Raw genomic sequence first — 22,366 nt, 5'->3', positions numbered from 1 at the left:
TCACATTCACAGGTACCAGGTGTTAGGACTTGAACATACCTTTTTGGCGGACACAGTCCCGCCGAAACACAAGGCCTGTTCTGCTCCCGAGGCAAGAGGTTGCAGTAGAACTGAGGTTGGGCCTTTGGGGCCTCCTAAAACTCCTCCGTGTTGCTGGGAAGCCTACCTCAGCCTTTGAGACATACCACCGTAGCCCAGTTTTGCAATTTAAGGTATCACTTGTGTGTGTGGCTTTTTTGTTTGTTTGGTGTTAAGCACGTATAAGGAGTTGAGTTCATCCCACCCCTCAGTCCGTAGCACGATCTCATCGTCAGTGATGGAGGGATTCTCCCTTATTTTATTTTTTTCCCTTTCTGCCCTGTGTCAGTCAGGATAGTTATGCTGGAGTGACAAACAGCTCTCAAATCTCTGTGGCTTGAAACAGCCAAGGATGATATTTTGCTCATGCTGCGCACGTCGTGGGCCAGCAGTTCACTGTGTCGCGCAGGTAGCACCTAAGCTGTCAGCGCAGCCTCCACCTGAGTGGGGCCAGATGCCATCAGGGAAGGGAAAGAACTCTGCAATAGTGTGACCGAACCACAAGGGGGCAGAAGTGCCCAGAGGTGGGAGAATAGGAGCGATTTGGCCAGATTTGCCAGTGTTTGCCCTGATCGCCAGCTCTTTTATTGGGTTGGCCAATTGGGAAAAAGTGGAATGAACTTTTTGGCCAACCCAACATTTTGCGGCTTGTCTGTCACCTTGTCCATGGGTTTCCATTAAGGATTTCCATCTTCAGGAGGCTCTCACTACTGTTTCCCTCCTACTCATCTTTCTAATAGTCCCTTCCCCAACCCACTGCCTCAGGGCCCTGATCTTTACAAACTAAATTAAAGCCAAGTTGTTTGTGGGTGCGATGGGTGGCCCCTCTTAATGCATTCACGTTGGTCCTCATGATTTAAGGTTCTCCAGTCATCAGTCTCTAGGCAAGTGTCGAGCACCTGCCGGGGAGAGCGGGTGCTGGGGCTACATCAGCAGGTGTGCAGACAAGATGCCTGCTCTCTCGAGACTTCCCTGGTGGTCCAGTGGTTAAGAATTCACCTTCCAATGCAGGGAACGCAGGTTGCAGCCCTGGTCGGGGTACTGAGATCCCACATGCCGCGGGGCAGCTAAGCCCTCGAGCCGCAACTACCGAGCCCGTGTGCTCTGGAGCCCACGCACCACAAGTAGAGAAGCACTCATGCTGGAACAAAGACCCGGTGCGGCCAAAAAAAAAAGATGCCTGCTCTCATGGAGCTGGGATGCCAGCCAATTAGATCCAGGATGCTTTGGGCTACAAACAACAAGAATTCCATCTCAAATCCATTTAAACCATAACCCCATTATCATATGTAACAGGAAGTCCAGAGGCAGGAAAGTTTTCAGGGGTATTTCGATTGGGACCCCAGCTCCATCTGGCTCTGCCTTTCACCAGGAGGCTTTTTCCTTATACTAGCTTCTTTCATTGTCCGTAAAATGGTTTCCAGCAGCAACCATGATGACATATTCCCTCTTATTCAGTGGAAAAGATAGAGACCTTTCCAACCATGTAATAAGAAAGCCGTTCCCTTCATTCACTGTGGTTGCCTTGGAGCCTGGAGGGTGAGTGGTGGGTGATCGCCTACCCGAGTCACAGGCTGGAATGAGGAGTGTATTGGTTTACTAGGGCTGCCATCACGAAGGACCCAAGACACAATTATGGAGGCTAGAAGTCTGAGATCAAGGTGTCAGCAAGGCTGAGTTCTGTGGCCTCTCTCCTTGGCTTGCAGATGGCTGTCTTCTCCTCCCTGGGTCTTCACACGGTCTTCCCTCTGTGTGTGTCTGTTGCCTAATCTCTTTTTATAAAGACACCAGTCCTGTTGGATTAGAGCCCACCCTAATGGCGTCATTTAAACTTAATTACCTCTTTAAAGACCCTATTTCCCAATACAGTCACATTGAGGTACTAGGGGTTAGGATTTCAACATCAGAATTGGGGTGTGGGTACACAGTTCAGCTCATAACAAGGAGGGAAGGGGCTCTGAGCAAAACAGTTTTCTTTATGGAAGGTGGAAAAGGGAAATGGATATTGGATGGGCATCCAACAGGCTTCATGCTATGGGGAGAGACAGAAAACAGTAAACAAATAGCATTTCAGATAGTGAAAAGTACTTCTGAGGAAAGCGAAACAGGGAAAGGTAATCAAGAGGGATGGCAGATGGGTAGCAGCATTGGCAAGGGCAGCTGGGACGGCCGCTCTGGGGAGGGGACTTTTGAACCCACCCAAGTGGAGAACAGAATAAGGGGCAGAGCAAGCAGGAAACGGCAGATCCAGAAGCCTCAGGGTAGGAAGGAGCTTGGCAGAGTCCAGGGCAAGGAAGGAGGCTGGTGCATTTGGTAGCATCCCAAGCAGGGGTCCAGGAGGTCGGCGGGGGCCAGCTCACTCAGGGCTCTGGGATTTGGGGTTGCCCACTAAGGTCCGGCTGCACTCAGGGAAACAGTGGTCATGACTGAACATGGAGTGTGTTGAATTTCCACGTGGCCAAGTGACTCTGCAGAGATACATCTGTCCCGTGGGCAGACTCCAAACCACTGTACAGCCAGCATTGGAGTGAGAAAGACCCCTCAGAGGATGGTGCCCTTTCTCCAGCTTCCCAGGCCCAGTCCCCAACCAAGTTTGGCACTGCCTGCCAGCTGAAGGCAGGAAGGGAGGACTGAGTGCATAGCTCATCTTAGCCCACAGGACTCTGGCAAGGGGTGAGGAGCAAAACAAACTCTCCCTGTGATGGAACTTGATGGCTTGGGTGGGGAGGACAGATGAGTCTAAGAAACAGAGATCTTTATCTCCAGCACCACGTGTGACCACTCGGCCAACTGTAAAGGGAAGGAAGGCGAGATATTGTCCAAGTGCCACCACATGATGGTTGTGGATCCTGGCTCAGGTCAGCAAGGTATACATACCATGGAGCCTGTTTTTCCTCTAAAAAGTATATCTAAAGAGCTTCCTGGAGGTAAAGAACTAGATGGAGAAAATCTGATTTTTCATCTGGAGGTGGTGGTGAGACTCAGAAACTTCTGTCAGCCCAAACCCAGTTTTCACCAAGTCATACTCTCCTGTGTGCATGTCAGCTGACCTTGCCATGGCTTTGCTGATGCTGGATTTTGTTGGAAATGCTCCTTGTGAGAGTGAGTATACCGGGAGATGGCTTGCATGTCCCACTAGAGTTCCCTAGTAAGAACCATTTCAATGCCAGCTCCTCCATGAACTGGTCCCAGCCCTTCCCTCGACCTCTGAGCTTGGTGAACCTGCAGCACCACGCATGGGGACTTTAACTCTGTTTCTCCCGTTGTCCCTGGTGAGATATGTGAAGATCTTATCTCCCAGCCTGCGTATAAACCCTGTCTTACGCAGGGATCATCTGTTTGCAAAGAACACCCAAAAGGGCTGTCTGATGAAACCCACAGGTCAGAAGCCAGATTTCCGGAGGCACTGGAGCCCTAAGCAGGAAAGCAGGAGTGGCACGGTTAGAACACGGCCCTAACATCCTTTGAAACCTCTCAGTTCAACTCAACTCCGTGAGGTCCCGGGCCCATGTCCACTTCCCTTGACCCAGTGGCTGCCTGTGACTGTGTCAGCCAACAGTGTGGCGGAGGTGACCCTACGTGACTTCCGAGGCTGGGGCATAAAGGCCATGCAGCTTCTACCTTGTTTTCTGGGACATGCACTCTAAGAGCCCTGAGCCGCCATGTCAGAAGTCTGCCGACTCTGAGGCCACCATGCTCTGAGAAAGCCAACCCACAAGGAGAGTCCAAGGATAGTTTTCCCATTGTCATCCCAGCCCAGGCCAGACATGCAAGTGAGTGAATGACCCCTTCAGGTAAGCCCAGCCCCCAGCCAAGGAGTCTTCCCAGCTGAGGGAGGCACAGACATTGTGGAGTAAATATAAACCACCCCACTGTGCTCTCTCTGAATTCCTGACCCACAGAATTTATGAGCATGATAAAGTAATTGTTTTAAGCTGCTCAGTTTGGGGATATGTTATACAGCAGTAATAACCAGAACACAAAACTAGGCTCCCTGCCTGCAAGTTTCCTTTCTGCCCACGTAGCATCGTCGTCCTCTCTGTGTAGGTGAGCCCAAGGTGGTCATCCCAGGCCTTGCTTTACATCACGACTTCCTTCAGACCCTTGAGATTCTGAGTCCTAATTCCAAACACCAGGAAATGAAATCTGATTGTCACCACACACGATCACAGTGTTTGCAACACCTAGGCTACGTGGATGATATATCTGTGTATACTTATGCATACAGTTAGTATATACTGACCACCCTCTTTTGCTGCCTTTATTTTCATAGCACTCATCTCTCTTTGAAATCACACACTTTTCTTGTGTATCTATATTATCTTCTCGCTTGCTATAGTGTAAGGGTACCATGAGGTCAGGGTCTCTGTCCATCTTCTCATCCATTGTATTCTGAACAACTAAAACAGTGCCTGGAACACTGTAGATATCCAGGAATATTTATGCGGCTTATAAACACCTACAGATTTTCATTGTTCAAGGTAAAAGTCGTAGAAGTCCACTTTTCTCTCCCTGCACTGTGAGCGTGGTGAAAGTTGAGTCAGTGGCTGTTGGACCCATTCAAGGCTGACCATGTCTCTCCTTGGGGCACGTGCTCAGATGCCCAATAAACCAAGCAGTGACCATGACCATGCAGTTTATTGTGACCATGCAGTGATATTCTGTTTTCGGCTTATTTTCCTTTCAGTTTGCTAGTGTTGTAAGTATGACATTTTCAAAATAAGATGATTTTTTTAAACCTAGCTAACCTTCCATCCCTCAGGAGCCTGTGATCCAGTTGGCTTGTCCCTCTTGTCTTCCTAGTGAATGCTGATTGCTACTCAGAAGTCCAGGACCGGTGGGTGGGCTAGCTGTGGAACAGCCCTCCATTCAGGCTTCTCCGTCCTTCCAAAGCAGAGTCTGGTGGATGCATAGATGTGAGAACTGGGGACACCACTGGGGCCTTCTTTGGTTTTAGGGACACAAACTTTCATACACTGTTCGTGGGGATAGAAAGTAGTATAATCCTTATGGAGGAAAAATTGGCCCTAGAGATAGAGAGGCAAAAATGCAAAAAGGCAAGTGCATATCGTTGCAGTATTTTAATAGCAAAGGACCGGAAACAACCCAAATGTCAATCAAGGGTGACTGGTTGAATAAACAATGGTATGTCCTCATAATGGAGCATTTTATAGGAGAACATTCTATCTGGTTCTATGGGATAATATTCAATATATTGTTAAGGAAAAAAAGCAAGATCAAGGAAAGTGTGAAATGAATTAGTATGCTATCATTTATCATGTGTTTATATGTTTTTAAACGGAAGGGTAAAATGGAAAAAACTTGATTATCTATGGTAGAAGGAGGACGTAGGGTGGAGGGGACTGGGTTAGTATATAGACTTCTCTGATTACAGCTCATTTTGTGAATTTGACTTTGGAACCATGTAAACAGTTTACACAATTACTTTTAAAAATTAAAATAAAAAAGCAATCTCTAAAAATTTAAGCAAAACAAAGTGAATAACCATAACCCTGATTCAAGCTTGGGGCATAACCACAGAGAGAGGAACTATTCCAAGTTATTTGATTGTATGTCCCTAATAGCATAAACCCTAAGGACAAAAAGAACTGAGAAAGAAAAATCTTAACTGTTTTCAGTAATTTTTGGATGATAATTTTGTTATCATTGCATTGTTATTCTGAGGATTTAAAACAATGTATAATTATTTTGGTGATTTTGAGAAGGAGGTCTTCAGAATGAGAGAGAGAAGAGCAGATGTAAGATCAATGAGGTTACATGACAAACCCTGTACTCCTGAGCTGGGTTGGAAGTATCAGTATAAACTCATGTAGTGTTTCTTCTTAAAACAAAATGAATAGTACTTATTTCCTAGCTCTTTCCACTGAAACCAAGAAACAATGACCAAACCACTACCAATGAGCCCTCCTTACACTCAGATTTTGATCTCTAATGACCATTCCCCACTGAAAGGAACCAGGGATCCCTAGGTAAAAAAATCGATAACTTCAGGGCTGGAGCATGTACAAGATGAGCTTGAAACGTCTTGTCATACAAGATAACTACAAAGCTCTTATTAGAGACCACTAGGGTCATGTCAAAAAGAATCAGCCAACTTGAAGCAGTTCACAAGAGCCAAAGAGGACAATCTGAGTGACAGGAAAGATAAGAACTGCAATGGATTGAAACGTACATATCAAATATGTTTAAACCATGAGTTCATAATGTAATGTAATGTTTCCAGTAAGAAAACAACTCTCCCTGGACAGCTTGGAAAGATGCCAGGGAACCACCTTGGAAACTGACAAAGGGGAAGAAGTAAAAAATGTATCCAGTCTTTCCTGTACAAACCAAACCTCAGGGCAACCAAATAACTGATGAAAGGAAGTTTCTCCTTATAAGGTATGCCAGCTAATAAACGAAGAAACAGTAGCACTAGAATACTATTTGCAACCCCTAAAGAAGTAGTGGGATCTATGGAATAATCATCAATAGTTGTTAACATCAGAAAAGAGAGGCAACTAGAGATGAAGTCCAGGACAGGTGGGTGGGCTAGCTGTGCAACAGCTCCCCCTGGAAGAACCTATCACCACCAATAAAGTAGTCTTGCGAAAATAAACCTAACTGGAGTCTGATTGAATTTCTAGATATAACTACTGATATATAAGAAATAAATAGGACAGAGGACCATGTTAAAAGACACTACAGACAATGTAAAGCAATTATACTCCAATAAAGATGTTAAAAAAAAAAAGAAGACACTACAGAGACAGACTCAGGAAAACCCAGACTGTGAGAAATTCTACAGGACAAAGGACCTTCTAACAAGGACAAAGGAGGCTTCTTCCAACAAGCCTCCAGGTTGTCTCAATATATTTTAAAGCGTGAGAACCACCGCTACAGATTAGAGATTTAAGAAGTGAATCAACAAATTACAGAGCATGGACCTAATTCAAACAAAAAAAATCACGAGCCACTCAGAAACTTGAACCATGACTAAATACTTGAAGGTATTAAGGAATTATTGCTGATTTTTTAGGTGTCATTGATATTGAGGTTATGCTTTTTTAAAGTTCTTATGGTTTAGAGATAATGCTGAAATATTTACGGATGAAATGATGTGAGGTCCAGGATCTGCTTCAGAATCATCGTGGGGTGGGGTGAGAGCAGAGATGAAGCAAGATTGGCCGTGAGGTGATTGTTGAAGCTGGTGATTTGGACGTGGGGTTCCTTCTATTGTCTGTACTTCGGTATATGTTTGCAGTGCTACCTTATAAAAAGTTTTGGAAGCCCCTTGCCAAATAACATGAAACTGTATTCCTTGGAAAGGGCTGTGTTTTCTTATTCATTTATCCCAGTGGGTCCAGCCTAGACAGGAAGAGGACCAGGTACCCCCTCCTAGGAGGAACTGGGCTAGCTCATGGTCAGGGACAGGCCAGGTGGGCAGGGATGAGCCACAGACTTACTTCTTCAGTTATAATAGCAGGTTACGTTTTGAGATATGATTTCTCGAAAGGGAATTAATTCAGGCAAAATCTACACGTGAACATTGGTTCCTTGATGTGGATGAATCTGCACTGGGGACCAGGCCCTGCCACGGCCCTCTGATGAGAAGGCTGGCAGGCGTGTCACAGAGGGGAATGCAGACAAGAACGTGCGGGGTCGTGGAAGGGAACCCTGCCCCCCCCATCCCATGCCACGTGCACAGGGGCATGATTTGACCCTCAGCATGACCAGAACTACTTCATAACAAGGCTTGACTATAACAATACAGGAGGCTGGACAGTCATCTCAGACACATGCCGTAAGCTCTTCCCTCCCTAGCTAGTTCAAGCTCACAATGCCACTCAACACAGCATTTTGAAAAGCTGCCCATTCCTCTGTAAAAAAAAAAAACAAACAACTGCGAAAGTGCATAACCTAAGGCGAGGGCCTTAAAGCAGAAAAACGTGTGATGGCAGTAGCTTGGGTTTGGGGCTGCGCTTTGGTGCCACTTCCTGGGACAGAGTGCGGCACTGCCCTAGGAACGTGGGGGACAGGCAGATGGGCGGTGGGCAGGGTGGGGAGAGATGTCTGTCGCAGTCAACGCCCGCAGCTGAGTCTTTGAGGAAGAGAAATGAGCCCAGACTGCTGCACACCGTGACCCCATGGCACCCTCAGAAGTCATAAGGGGACACAAAGATGGTGACCTTGGACACGTGGTTGGCCTGGAAGGAGCGGTCCAGGTATTCGGACATGTCAACATCCACCTCCAGTGTCTGAGGTCCCTCCAGGGTCTGGACCAGGATCAGCTCCCCTGTCTGGCGGTCCGAGCGCTGCATTACAAAGTGGCCGCGGCTGTTCCCACCCACGATCCCAAATCGCAGGCTGTTGGGTCCAGGCCGGCCGGGGGCCGAGGCCGTGGCCATGCGGAAGAGCGTGATGGGCGTCTTCAGGTTGGAGGGCAGAGAGAGGTAATGGAAGGAGATGGTCTTGGGCATGTGGCGGCAGGGCCTGCTGTCCATGGGGCAGGGGTTCCGTTCACACTGGCTGGAGCGGAGAGGCAAAATGTAGGGAGCCGTCAGCCTTGGGGGAAGTCAGGAGGGGCTGCTCTGACCGGGCTTGTCTGCCCACCCGCCCTCCTGCAGAGGCCACCAGAGTGACCCAGCCACGGGTCCCTCGCCACGGGCGCTCCAGAGCCACAGGCCAGTGAGTGTGGCTGGCGTCAGGCCTGGCCATGACTCACCTGTATATGTACGTCCGGGTGTGCATGCATGTTTATATATGCCATTACTACCATTTTTACAGAAAAATAAAGCCGGGGAAGATTAAATAACAACGGTGCTGGCATTCAAAGCAGGTGCCCCTTCTACACGTGCTGAGACCCCAGCAGTTAGCTGGCAACATCCTGGAATGTGGTTCTCCACATGTGGTGGGCTTTCTAAACACCCAGTGTCTGTTCTTTTTTTTTGGGGGGGGGGGCGCCCCAGGGCTTTTGGGATCTTAGCTCCCTGACCAGGGATCAAACCCGGGTCACGGTAGTGAAAGCGCCAAGTCCTAACCCCTGGACCACCAGGGAGTTCCCCCACTGTTCACTCTTAAAGCAGGACACCCTGTCTTCCTCAGGCATGTGGAGCCAGGGGTGGTGTGGAAGTGCTTTGATAGTTTTCTACCTTGTCCAACGCAAGAGACAGATGCAGTTTAGCGATTTTGGTGACTCAGATCGTCACCGTTAAGGAGGTCAGATAGCCCTTCCAGATGTTAATCGGGGATGTCCCCAAAGGCTCTGACATACAGGTCTCTCTGTCCCTTCACTACGTGACACTCTCAGTGAATAGCTGCCACTCTTCAGCGCCACCGACTTTCTTGCTGGTTCTCATCTGCTTTAGCCTTAAAAGCAATTCAGGCAGCTAAACGAGCGAGGTCAGTGCATTCTAAAGACAATCTAAGGCTCCTGTGATCTCTTTCTCAGAAGAAAACGTGTACTTTGTGATAGCTGCAGTTATTCTCCTTAAAAGCCTGTCTCCCACCTTTTGAAAAAAAAAAAAAAAGTCTGTTAGGTGCTGAGGTTACTAGAAATCGAACTTCCTAGTAGCAGTGGAAAAGCAGAGTAATATATTGCAGAGTGTACAGTTACCATGTGAACACAGGAAATGATCCTCTCCTGAACCTGTGTAACATATACCTGCCTCCTGGCCGCCTCATCATGGCCCTCTTCCCTCCAGTGGCCTCCCTGTCAGCAGGGGAGTGCTCAGAACATCATTCTTAAGTGCGCAGTGCATTCAATGCAACCTCTAAAGGGAGATGGGAGCTCTGAGAAGCCAGACTCCCAGCTCCATGCCTTTCATCAGACATAACTGTACCTTCTCCCAAGAACGCAGAAGGAAGAATGCAGCCCAGCCCCCAGGAGGCCTGGGCGAGGGATGTACGTGCTCAGCCATGGGTGGCCCTGGCTATACTCACAACGGAGAGGTCTTCACGTAGCTCACGTTGCCGCTGCCCTCGGGGCACTCGGGGCTGACGCATTGGAAGCCTCCACCCGTATTGATGCACACGGTACCCCGGGGGCACACGTGCTGCGGGCTCACACACTCATCGACATCTGAAATACCGGACACCCAGTGAGGGTGAAGATCCCCCGACACCCCCTCCATCACTGGACGGGACTACATGAATGGCCCGACGGGCACTGGAATGAGATGCTCCACACGCAGTGAACTTTCCAAATACCCAATGCTGATTCTTAAAACTGGAAGCCCGGTCGTCCTTAACCATTTGAAATCCAGATCTGGTGGAAGTGCTGGGGAACTCCCCTCCCTGGATCCCATCCTCCCCCCGCCATGACAGGTTACAGAGGCGCTGGAGGGCACGGACGAGTATTACTGGTCACAACACTTCTCTCAGACCTGCCTCCTCAGCCAGAGGGCCCAGGAGTCTGCCCTCCATGGCTCATATCATGCCCTTTATATGTTCTCTGCTCCCTTCACACATGAGTTCCCGGGCTGGAGGCTGGGTTTCTTCCCAGCCTCCGCATAATCCTACGCGGGCCTTCGTGAATACTTGTGGGATGGAAGGATGGATGGATGATGGGTAATGGCTGTCTGGATGTTTTCTCCCTCTAGTCCCAGGTGACCCACTCCTCTGAGCCCCGCAGTGGAGCCCCACTAGGACGTCACTGGGGAGCTGCCTGTTCTCTCAGGTTCCATATCAGCCCATGGAGGAGCCCTCTGCGCTCTCCTCCTCCCCCAGTAGTTCAGAGCCATCGTCTGGGACCACCTGCCTCTGCCACGACCTCACTCACCCTCACAGCTCTTGCCATCGGCCAGGGTCCGGTATCCGCTGGGGCAGGCACAGCGGTAGGAGCCGGGGGTGTTCACGCAGGCGTGCATGCAGAGCCGGGAGCGCCCCTCCTGTCCGTAGAGCTCGCATTCATTCACATCTGGGGACAGAAATGCCCAGTATGACTCCAGGAACCACCAGGCGGGCGGCCACTAACAGTGCCCCAGGATGACTGCTGTGTCACCATCGCTGGCAGCTGTGGCTAACTGGCTGGGTGGGGTGTGGCCACCAGGCCCTATCCCCGGCAGAGCATGCAGGAGCGCTCCCCTTTCTCCCAAGCCAAGGACCCCGAGGGCTGAAGGGAGGAGTCGGGGGTCTGATGTGGTCGACCTTAGGCCAGCTCCTCTAAGGCTGATGCCTACCTGGGGAGACCCTGCAGAGGCTGTCAAGTCAGGCCCAGCAGCCCAGGGAGGAAGGCGTGGGGCTGCAGACCCGGACTCCCACCCTGGTTCCCAGCCCCACCTTAAGCCTCCTCATCTTTAGGAGTGTTGTAAGAGGATTTCTGCTGCTCTAAAATGAGGCTGTTAGCACCAAACGGCCAGTTCTTAGGTTTGAACCAATGGTTTGAGTTGTTTTCAGAAGGAACTTCAATGATCGGGAGAGATTTGCAAAAGTGGGCCAGTCAGTAAAGGTAAGCCGAGAAGGGACCAGAGAATGAGCCCAGGCCCCTGCACAGCTCCGGGGGGCGGAGTGCGGGGAGCGAGGGTCTGTCTACGGTCACAGCGACTCTAGCTCCTCCCTGCCACCTGCCCTGCGATCCCAGCCAAGAGGGAGCGGATAAGGGGCCTGAAGCCTCTCCTAGACGAGTGTGCGTGACTGGGGGGAGACCGGGGACCCCTGGCTGCTTTCTCTACAGTCTGGCTTTCTTCGGACCGCCCCTGATATCTCCGCACTAGCTGTATCCTAGCAACCATCTGCGCCACACTTACCTAACCCGCAAGGTGGGCGGGTCTTTCTGAGACCACGCCCAGGAAGCCGCTCGCCCGCGCGCAGCCGGCCCCTGGGCGGGGGCGGGGGCGGGGAGCGCCCGGGGGGACTGCAGGTTGGAGCCCCTCTCCCCGCAACCCCAGCGTCCCCCGCTCCGCCTCCCTCCCCCGGCCGAGCCCGCGCCTACCTTGGCAGACGCTGTCCCCGGCGGCGCCGCTCAGGTGGAATCCGGCCTCGCAGCTGCAGTGCTGCGTCCGCTCCACCTGCGCGCATCGCGGCGCGCGGCTGAAGGCAGGGTCCCCCGCTTCGCTGCCCTCGAGGGCGACTGCGGGGAGAAGACACCCTTAGGGCCGGGCCCGGCGCACCTGGGCCTGACCTTGGAGGAACCCCGAGATCGGGGCGTGGCCCCTTGTCAGAGCTTACTCTGGAGTAGGGAAAGGAAAGGCACGGAATTAACCGAAACCCAGCCGTCGGTCCAGGGCCCACCGGAAGGGGCGAAGGACAGGGGACGCACCCGAATAGAACGACGCACGAAAAGCAGGCCACACAACTGCACCCTGAGGACCACCGTGACGTTAAATCCGCGTTTCACTTACAGAGGCTTAAAACACCAAAATTCTAGCCGTGATCACTGTAGTTTAAAACTATGCAGCTTATCGAAATAATGCCATTTGCAGCCACACGGATGGACCTCGAGATTGTCATACTGAGTGAAGTAAGTCAGACACCGAGAGACAAATATCATATGGTATCGCTTATATGTGGAATCTAAAATAAGGGTGCAAATGAACTTATTTACAAAACAGAAATAGAGTGACAGACGTAGAAAACAAACTTCTGGTTACCAAGGGGGTACGAGGGAGGGATAAACTGGGAGATTGGGATTAACATATACACACTACTATATATAAAATAGATAACTAATAAGGACCTACTGTACAGCACAGGAAACTCTACTCAATACTCTGTAATGGCCTATATGGGAAAAGAATCTAAAAAAGAGTGGATATATGTATATGTATAACTGATTCAGTTTGCTGTACAGCAGAAACTAACACAACATTGTAAATCAACTATACTCCAGTAAAAATTAAAAAAAAAAAAAACTATGGAGCTTAAAACACTACTTCTTTTAAAAGGTTCTTTTTTGTATTTTTAAAATACTTTCCTAAAGTGTCTCAGCTTTTTGTTTGTTGTAACTAAGGACATAAATCAATTTTCTTATCAGAAGGAAAGTGTTAGTTTTTGAAAGTTTTCAAAGGATTGAGAGCTCTCATATGGTCAGAAGAGACTGCAAAGGAATCGGTGGTAAATGTAATGTGACGCACAAGAGGACTCTTCCTGTGTGATCCCACTTACGTGAGGTTCTTAGTAGTCAGAATCATCCAGACAGACAATAGGATGGTTGTTGGGGGAAGGGAGGGGAGGAGTTATTGTTTCACGGGCACAGAGTTTCAGTTTTGCAAGATGAAAAGAGTTCTGGAGGTGAATGGTGGTGATGGTAGCACACAACATTTAAACCTGACCTTGAGCTGGGTCCAATGCAAGGATATCAAGTATTGACAAAGCTTGTGCTCTCTGGACACCAATTCCTACCCCCCCAACCAAGATTCCACTCAGAAATCCAGACGGTCAGACAGGACACTTCAGGCTTTTCTGGCAAAGGAATAAGACATCTTTAGGTTTTGACTTTTTTTACTTCATGGCATGCAGGCTCTTAGTTCCCTGACCAGGGATCGAACCTGCACCCCCTGAAGTGGAAGCATGGAGTCTCAACCGCTGGACCGCCAGGGAAGTCCTGGTTTTGATTTTCTTATGTAAGAAATGTTGGCTGCAGCATAGTGTAGAACCGCCACCCATCCGCCATAGATTCCTTATCACTGGATTTTCTTGGCACCTGCAAAAACAGCCACAGTGTGACAGCTAGACCTTCAGGCTGGACAAACAGACTCAAGTGTGGATCACAACCTCATCACCAGTCGAACGTCTAGTTCATCCAGCTCTGAAAACACTTTGGCCTGTGTCAGTAACTACGAATTTTGCAGGATGTGATGAGAGCATCTGCAGGAGAAGCTGTTTTGCTGACGTGCAGAGGAAAAGTCAACCATGTGAAGGTGGCAGCAAGAAAGCTTCTCAGGCCAAGTTCCCAATCTGGAGGGTTTTCAGGGTGGGGTCAATCCTTCCACTTGCATTTTCTTCCATAAGAAGGATCAAAACTCTGGTTCCACAAAAGAACTAAACGCCATCCCAAATAACCACTTCAGGGAACCAGAGGGATCCTTGGATGTAAAAGAGAGGACATCCCGCCTGGTCTGCCTTTGGTGACCCATGACCAGGGTCCTACTTCTCTCTCTGCAGCAGACCGTCCTCCCCCAGCCCCACAGCCGCTACGTACCAGTCTGGGCGTGATGCTGACAGCGGCTCCCCGTCCTTCCCGGAGGGCAAATGCATTTGTACTGGTTGACACCTTCCACACATGTGCCACCATTCTGACAAGGCTGGCTGGAGCATTCGCTGATATCTAGGAAAATAAATAAGTTTCAAACACAGGTATGTGAGTTCTAAAATGAACAAACAGAAAACAAAGATGGGGTCACTCTCTTTCCATGGCAGGATGATTCCAGTTTGTGGCCTGCCCACTCTGCCCATGCCACGGCCCCTCCCAGCAAGAGCAAGAGCTGGGAGGGGGCCAGCGGGGCTGAGATGTAGCCTACCCTCCATTCAGCAGGCCATGGACCCTGGCACACACTGCGCCCACCTGGAGCTCTACCTGTGGGAGCTGGCCCGTCACCCAGCTGTGTTCCACCCAGAGGCACCATTTTCTAATTTGCAGTGTAGACGCTGTAGCGGGGCAGAGGCAACTACCTGTGGCCTGTGCCCACATTGCCTTTGCGTCGAGCCTTACAGCCCCGCAACTCTGCCCCTATCAACTAGCACCCAGGTGGAACACCTTCTGAACAAGAACTCAATACAGAGGCTTATAAGAGGGAGGGGTGGCCCATCAGAATGTCCAGAGATGGGGAAAATGAACTCTTCACAAATTCCCACCCAGACACCCTCCTGTGCTCATTATTTCCTGTGCGACCAGGGAGGAGTTAATCTTAACCTCGACGTTTCCTTAATGTCAGAAAAGGGAAATGTTCTTTGCTTATATACACAATGGTCCTGTGGAAAATATATAGAGAGATATATTAAACGTGTTTAAAATTTTAATAGGTTTAGGGACTTCCCTGGCGGTCCAGTGGTTAGGACTCGTCGCTTTCACTGACGGGGGCCCAGGTTCAATCCCTGGTTGGGGAACTAGGATCCTGCAAGCCGAGTGGCGTGGCCAAAAAATATGATAATAAAATAAAAATTTAATAGGTTTTAATAGATTTTTCTCTGTGTGGTAGATTACAGGTAATTTTTGCTTACTGACAATTTTTTATACTCTTCCGTCTTTCCACAATAAATTTTCTAATGAGAAAAAATGATTTTTTAAGACCCTCGGCCCACACCTGCTTGTTGTGAGTTCCTTAAGCCCAGTTTTAATGCACAGAGCACAGGCTGTTTCCACCAGAGAGGAAAGGTTTGTCAGTTCACTGACTGGACCACAGTATCTTGGGAAAGAAAACTGGAAGCACCTTCTTGTTGGCATAAGAGCATCCTTTCCTGCTGTGTCTATCAAGAGGGAGGAAAAGGTGCTTTGCTCCTGATGAGAACAACAGCCTTCCTGTGGGTGGGTTGGCAGGGACTTTGGCTTCTCTTCAGCCTCCTCGTAATTGGGATGTTATGTAGACGATTCCATGGATTCTATTAATCGTGAAAGGACCCAGACCATCCAAATGCTGCTTATCCCTGGAGAAGGAGCCATTCCGATTCCGCAGTAACCTCAGCCTGGGGAGGGGAAACTCAGCGATCGCCCCCTCTATGTTCTGTTTTCAGATGACCGGTTTCCAGGAATGTGTCTGGAACGACACAGATGCCCCAGAGCTTGGAATTCCTCTTTCTGTCCATTGTCCAGCACCATCATTGCTCCCCAGCAAAGTCTGAAAGTGGGCAGATCACTAGGCTGGGAAGTTACGGGCAGAGAGCCAAACACTGTGAACCGGAGAATCTTTCGGTTTGGCCCCGGGCGGAGCCCAGCGCCATTGCCTGTCCCCTGCTGGGCTTCCAGTGGAAGGCACTGAGTCTAGCTGCACCTGGCTGGTGTGGGTGTGGGTGTGCGTAGGGTGGGATGGAATCATTGGCTTGACAGAGAAATGCAGAGGTGCCCCGCTCCCGTCTGGATCTTGTTCCCCAGGATTTTCATTTCTAGACAGGCTCCATTCGACTCTCTTTATTTCTTATCTTGATACAATGTCAGGCATTCCACGGTCTGATGTCCAGTTCTGGCGCCCCATCTGTGACCTGATTGAGGTACAGTTGTCATCACATTCTTATCTGTCCGAGCTGTGGCATTTAGCTAAATGCATATCAGAGCTGTAAAGAGGGCACTGGCAGACCTAAATAGACATTTCTCCAAGGAAAGCGTACAGATGGCCAACAGGCACGTGAAAAGGTGTTCAACATCGCTAATAATTAGAGAAATGCAGATCAAAACTACCATGACGTCCCACCTCACACCGGTCAGAACGGCCATCATTAAAAAGCCTACAGGGGCTTCCCTGGTGGCGCAGTGGTTGAGAGTCCGCCTGCCGATACGGGGGACGCGGGTTCGTGCCCCGCTCCGGGAAGATCCCACATGCCGCGGAGCGGCTGGGCCCGTGAGCCGTGGCCGCTGAGCCTGCGCGTCCGGAGCCTGTGCTCCGCAACGGGAGAGGCCACAACAGTGAGAGGCCCGCGTACAGCAAAACAAACAAACAAACAAAAAAGCCTACAAATAACAAATGTTTGAGAGGGTGTGGAGAAAAGCGAACCCTCCTACACTTTTGGTGGGAATGTAAATTGGTGCAGCCATTACGGAAAACAGTATGGAGGTTCCTTATGGTACAGTTAGATGATCAGCAATCCCACTCCTGGACGAAAACTCTAATTTGTAAAGATACATGCACCCCATTGTTCACAGCAGCACTATTTTTTTTTAAATTTATTTTTACTTTTAAAATTTTTGGCTGCGTCGGGTCTTTGTTGCTGTGCGCGGGCTTTCTCTAGTTGTGGTGAGCGTGGGCTACTCTTCGTTGCCGTGCGCAGCCTTCTCATTGTGGTGGCTTCTCTTGTTGCGGAGCACGGGCTCTAGGCGCGCAGGCTTCAGTAGTTGTGGTATGCAGGCTCAGTAGTTGTGGCGCACAGGCTCTACAGCACAGGCTCAGTAGTTGTGGCTCACGGGCTTAGTTGCTCCGCGGCACGTGGGATCTTCCCAGAGCAGGGCTCGAACCCGTGTCCCGTGCATTGGCAGGAGGATTCCCAACCACTGCGCCACCAGGGAAGTCCCCATAACAGCACTATTGACAAAAGCCAAGGCATGGAAACAACCTAAATGTCCATCAACAGATGAACTGATCAAGAACATGTGGTATATAAACAATGGAGTATTACTCAACCATAAAGAATGAAATATTGCCATTTGCAGCAATATGGATGGACCTAGAGATTATCATACTAAGTGAAGTAAGTCAGAGAAAGACAAACATTATAGGATATCATTTATATGTGGAATCTAAAAAAATAATACACATCAACTCATTTACAAAACAGAAACAGACTCACAGACATAGAAAACAAAATTATGGTTACCAAAGGGGAAAGGGACAGAGGAGGGATAAATTAGGAGTTTGGGATTAACAGAGACACACTACTATGTATAAAATAGATAAACAACAAGGCCCTTCTGTATAGCACAGGGGAACTATACTCAATATCTTGTAATAAGCTATAATGAAAAAGAATCTGAGAAAGTATATGTATATATGTATATATATACATATATATATATATATATATATATCCGAATCACTTTGCTGCACACCTGAAACTAATACAATATTGTAAATCAACCCTACTTCAATTTAAAAAAAAAGAGGGTACTGGCAGAGACTATGGAGAGGCTGGAAAGCCAAAAGCATGGATAATTCCATTTTAATCTGTTTACTGAGCACTTACTGTTTCCCTGGAACCAAGCTAAGTGTTTTACATGCATGAGCTGAGTTTTCCTCTTTGATTTCGGTTTCCTGTTGTTTTATCATCTTGCTTCAGATTTTCCATTTCTCCAATCACCTCATTTCTAAGGTTTTCTGATTTTTACTTATATTGTCCTTTCATAGTTTTTAATCTTTCTAAAGTTTCTTTCCACTTGTTTGGAAATACTAGGTTACAGTTTTCATCTTTTTTTTATGGTCATGTCTTTCTGGGATTTCTTCATTGACTGTAGAGAGTTTATTCTCTGTTTTCTTATAATAATTTGTATGGAATTTGGCAAGAGTCCTTTTCTGTTACTCATACTCAGGGGAAATAAGTTTTCCCGCATAGCTTTTCTGACTTCCTGACTCTTAATCTCCCCCTTTAGTTGTTTCTCAGGGTGGCTCATGCCTTCTCTGCTCTGCCCCATCCTCTCTCTTACTTTCACCTGGACCATCCCTTTCATTTTTTTGCGCCGATTTTCCTTTTTGGGCTCAATTTGGATTCTCCTCCTATTCGAGTCTCCTCCACACTGGAGCTTTGTCGTGAGAAGTTTCCAGAGATCCTCGGGGCCAGATTGCTCCAGCCACTGCAACTTCTTAATGCAAAGATAAACCCCACACCTGAGAAAATTGACCCAGAAAGGCCAGTACTGACCCGGATCCCAATACAATTATTGGATTTTCAAGAAAAATTTAAAAATCCTTTGGGCATCCAGGCACAAAGACGTACGATAGCAACAACAGTATCAGTTAAAACAGGAGACGTGGAAGAAGACATTTAAGATACTTAAGAAAATGTGAGACAGGTATTTTATGTCCAATCCAACAGTCGTTGGCTGGTAAAGCTGTACACTTTTCGAAAGTGTAAGAACTCGGGGAATTGCCCCCCCGAGTCCCTCTTCAAGGAACTACTGGAGAGAGGTCAGCATGAGGGCAGTGATGCTTCCCAAGGCTCAGCATCACAGGAAGAGAGATGACGGACAGCAGGGACTTCCCAGCACAAGTATGTACCGCCGCTCTGCCCAAACAGTACAAAAATCTCACCAGAATCTGATCAAGCCTCTGGAGTTAGCTACCAGTTTATAAGAAATACAGAGACCAAAAACTTACACACTTCCAGTCATAAGATAGGTACCAGGCATATAATGTACAACGTGATGACTGTGGTTAACTCTGCTGTGTAGTGTATTTGAAAGGCAGTAAACCCTAAGAGTTCTCATCACAAGGGAAAAAAAAAACACATTTCTTTTGTATCTGTAGGAGATGATGAATGTTAACTAAACTTCTTGTGGTAATCATTTCACAATAAATGGAAGTCAAGTAGTTACGCTGTACACCTTAAACTGACACAGTGCTCTATGTCATTATATCTCAGTAAAACTGGACACACAGACAAAAGAAATGCAGGTCATGTTAAACGACCCTACAGGGATGCAGTGCGCAAGATCAAGGCTGTGGGAAACAACCCATTTTCTTCAACAAGTAAACTGCAAAGGAATGGGAGACGGGGAAGAGCAGTGGTCTTCTTCAAGACGACTATGGCTTAAAAGAGGTGCAGGAGACACATCAACCGACTGCAATGTGTGGAACTTATTTGGACCCTGGTTCAAACAAAGTGTTAAAAATATGAGAGACAATTGGAGAAACGTTTACCCTGACTAGATATTTCAAGATATTAAGGGATTTGCCGCGTTGATACTTACTGGGCTATGAGTAGCTGAGAACCATGAAACTATTCTTTCTACTTTTGAATGTTTGAATTTTTTCATAATGAAAAATGCTTTAAGATTGCTTGTCTTGATGAATGGATAAAGAAGATGTGGTACATATATATGCACACAATGGAATATTACTCAACCACGAAAAAGAATGAAATAATGCCATTTGCAGCTACATGGATGGACCCAGAGATTATCACACTAAGGGAAGTAAGTCAGACAGAGAAAGGCAAATACCACACTGTGGCGGGGCGGTGGCGGGGATGGAATGAGAGGTTGGAATTAGCAGATGCAAACTATTACATATAGAAGGGATAAACAACATGGTCCTACTGTAGAGCGCAGGGAACTATATTCAATATCCTGTAATAAACCATAATGGAAAAGAAAAAAGCTTCCTTGTCTCAGCATTGGTTATGATTATAGAAGCAACAGAGGAATAGTTAAGTATAGAATAGCCCTTATGAGGAAATGCTTCATAATCATTAAAAGTTATGTTTAGAAAAAAAAAAAGTTATGTTTAGAAAGAAGAGTTAATGGAGATTAACTTGTGTTAATATCGACCCACAGAAGATGTTGAATATGTAAAATTTGCATATATCTGCTTAGATAAAAGTCTGGAAGGAAATTCATAGTTTCTAAATATAACCCCCCATTCATTCATTCACTCACTCACGCATTCGGTAAATCAGCCAGCCAGTCAGTTTCACAGTAACTAATTATCAAGTGGCTACTATATCAGAGGTCTTTCAATTGCTGTTTAAAGGTCTCTGAGGAAGGGCCTCATGATATGAAGGCAAGGGAACTGAAGCTGTGCTCTATTCTGACTCCAAGATAACCTTCCAGACACCAAATCCAGTGCACGACCCTGCTTTTCCGCAGTCTCCCTGTGGTTTGCCTCTACAGGCTCTTCCTGTCTCCTTTGCCCTCCTTTGTCTGGGTCCTGAGCTACTTCTTCTTTGTTTTTTTTGAGAGGCAGGATCTGATATGAGTTTATTTATTTATTTACTTTTGGCTGCGTTGGGTCTTCATTGCTGCACACGGGCTTTCTCTAGTTGAGGCGAGCGGGGTCTACTCTTTGTTGCGGTGCGCAGGCTTCTCATTGTGGTGGCTTCTCTTGTTGCGGAGCATGGGCTCTAGGCACGTGGGCTTCAGTAGTTGTGGCACGTGGGCTCAGTAGTTGTGGCTTGTGGGCTCTAGAGCACAGGCTCCATAGTTGTGGCGCACGGGCTTAGTTGCTCCGTGGCACGTGGGATCTTCCCGGACCAGGGCTCCAACCCATGTCCCCTGCATTGGCAGATGGATTCTTAACCACTGTACCACCAGGGAAGTCCCCTGAGCTACTTCTTTTCTCTCTCCACCCTCTTCTCTGGGTGCTCTTATCACTGTCCATGGATTTAAACACCATCATTATGCTAACATTTCCCAACTGCGTCTCTCTGGCCCTCCTTTGCCCTCGACACCAGACTTTACATCCAACTGTCCACGTAACTCTATTGGGAAAGGAAGTCTTTGGCCCCCTACTGGGCCAGGCACACTCCTTCAACATGAGACAAAGCATCCCCACGCCTGTGCTGGGTTTACCACCTCGTGTGGCCATATCTTTCCGTGCTTCCTGCTCCACAAGTGCTCTTTTGTTCTGCTGAAGTTGTGTGTCGATGGCCCTCAGGCCCGCCCTCAGCTCCAGCGTTTCAGTTTCCTTGGGGAAGTGGAAGGGCGGGGAGGAGGGTCCTTCCACTGCACGCAGGTGAGCTGCCCCGTGCAACTGCTGCTGAGAGAGACCCACCCGCCCTGGGCGACGGACGCCCACGGCTGGAGTTCATCTTGCTCTGTCTGCTCTGTGTGAGGACAGCGTTGCTCCAGCCGGGGCCCGACTGCTTTGTGTTTTCCTTGGCGATGCCAACACCGAGATGCAGTGGGCAGAATGTGCTTGGAGCCTTACTGGGACTGGTGACCAGGGCACGGCACTGTGCCCGATGGTCTCTGTGGGTTGAATGTATGGATCTCTACTGGGATGTTGCACAGACATGTTAACATGACCAAAATGGAATTCGGGTCAACGACCCACACACACAGGTTGTTTAAAACAAACCTACTAATTGACATTCCCACCAAGAGAAAGAAGAATGAAATAATGCCAGTTGCAGCCCCATGGATGGACCTAGAGATGATCATACAAAGTGAAGTAAGTCAGACAAAGACCAATATCACATGATATCACTTATATGTGGAATCTGAAAAGATAATACAAATCAACTCACAAAACAGAAACAGACTCACAGACATAGAAAACAAAATTATGATTACGAAAGGGGATACGGGAAGGAAAGGGATAAATGAGGACTTTGGGCTTAGCAGATACACATTAGTATATATAAAATAGATAAACAAGAAGGATTTACTGTGTAACACAGGGAACTATATTCAGTACCTTGCAATAACCTGTAACGGAAAAGAATCTGAAGCCGTACATCTGAAATAAACACAACAACCAAAAACAAACCTACATGTGTCGCTGGGTCTTCATTGTCTCATGCACCCTGTCTGGGAGCCTGGGAGCCTCACCTTCCTTTCCTGCTCACATCCCACATGGGATAAGTTCCATCAGTTCTGTCTCCAAGTTTACTTTCAGTCTCCCCTGCTGTATCTCTCCCCTGCACCTGCTAACAGCCACCTAAGCGGTTTCCCAGCGTCCATCTCTTCTAGTCACCTCCAGTGCATGTCTAC

At 48.2% G+C, this 22,366-nt stretch overlaps 3 protein-coding genes across 6 annotated transcripts in view; 1 reads left to right on the top strand and 2 right to left on the bottom strand.

Annotated features, from left to right (window-relative positions):
- The window catches only part of ZC3H8 (zinc finger CCCH-type containing 8), a 51,840-nt gene extending 45,005 nt beyond the window's left edge, over positions 1-6,835 (top strand). The window contains exon 9 of the mRNA XM_073791137.1: positions 4,841-6,835. The gene's annotated coding sequence lies outside the window, so the exon portion shown is untranslated. The remainder of the gene's footprint in view (positions 1-4,840) is intronic.
- TMEM87B (transmembrane protein 87B) overlaps positions 1-22,366 on the bottom strand; it is a 278,511-nt gene that overhangs the window by 161,183 nt on the left and 94,962 nt on the right. The window lies entirely within an intron of this gene.
- The window catches only part of FBLN7 (fibulin 7), a 65,383-nt gene that overhangs the window by 10,682 nt on the left and 32,335 nt on the right, over positions 1-22,366 (bottom strand). Inside the window, exons 4-8 of one of the 4 annotated variants that reach the window (XM_019931051.3) lie at positions 14,219-14,344; positions 12,011-12,148; positions 10,859-10,996; positions 10,021-10,159; positions 5,145-8,607 (exon numbers count right to left, since the gene is read on the bottom strand). In XM_019931051.3, the coding sequence (XP_019786610.3) occupies positions 8,235-8,607; positions 10,021-10,159; positions 10,859-10,996; positions 12,011-12,148; positions 14,219-14,344 (914 nt within the window). In that variant the 3' untranslated portion in view covers positions 5,145-8,234. Of the gene's footprint in view, positions 1-5,144; positions 9,588-10,020; positions 10,160-10,858; positions 10,997-12,010; positions 12,149-14,218; positions 14,345-22,366 lie in introns of those variants that run through there. The other 3 variants (XM_073791131.1, XM_073791133.1, XM_073791132.1) reach the window with 3 other exon arrangements.

The sequence above is a fragment of the Tursiops truncatus genome, chromosome 14 (genome assembly GCF_011762595.2).
Source record: "Tursiops truncatus isolate mTurTru1 chromosome 14, mTurTru1.mat.Y, whole genome shotgun sequence".
NCBI classification, from domain to species: Eukaryota; Metazoa; Chordata; class Mammalia; order Artiodactyla; family Delphinidae; genus Tursiops; species Tursiops truncatus.
This window is presented reverse-complemented; position numbering and strand designations above follow the sequence as displayed.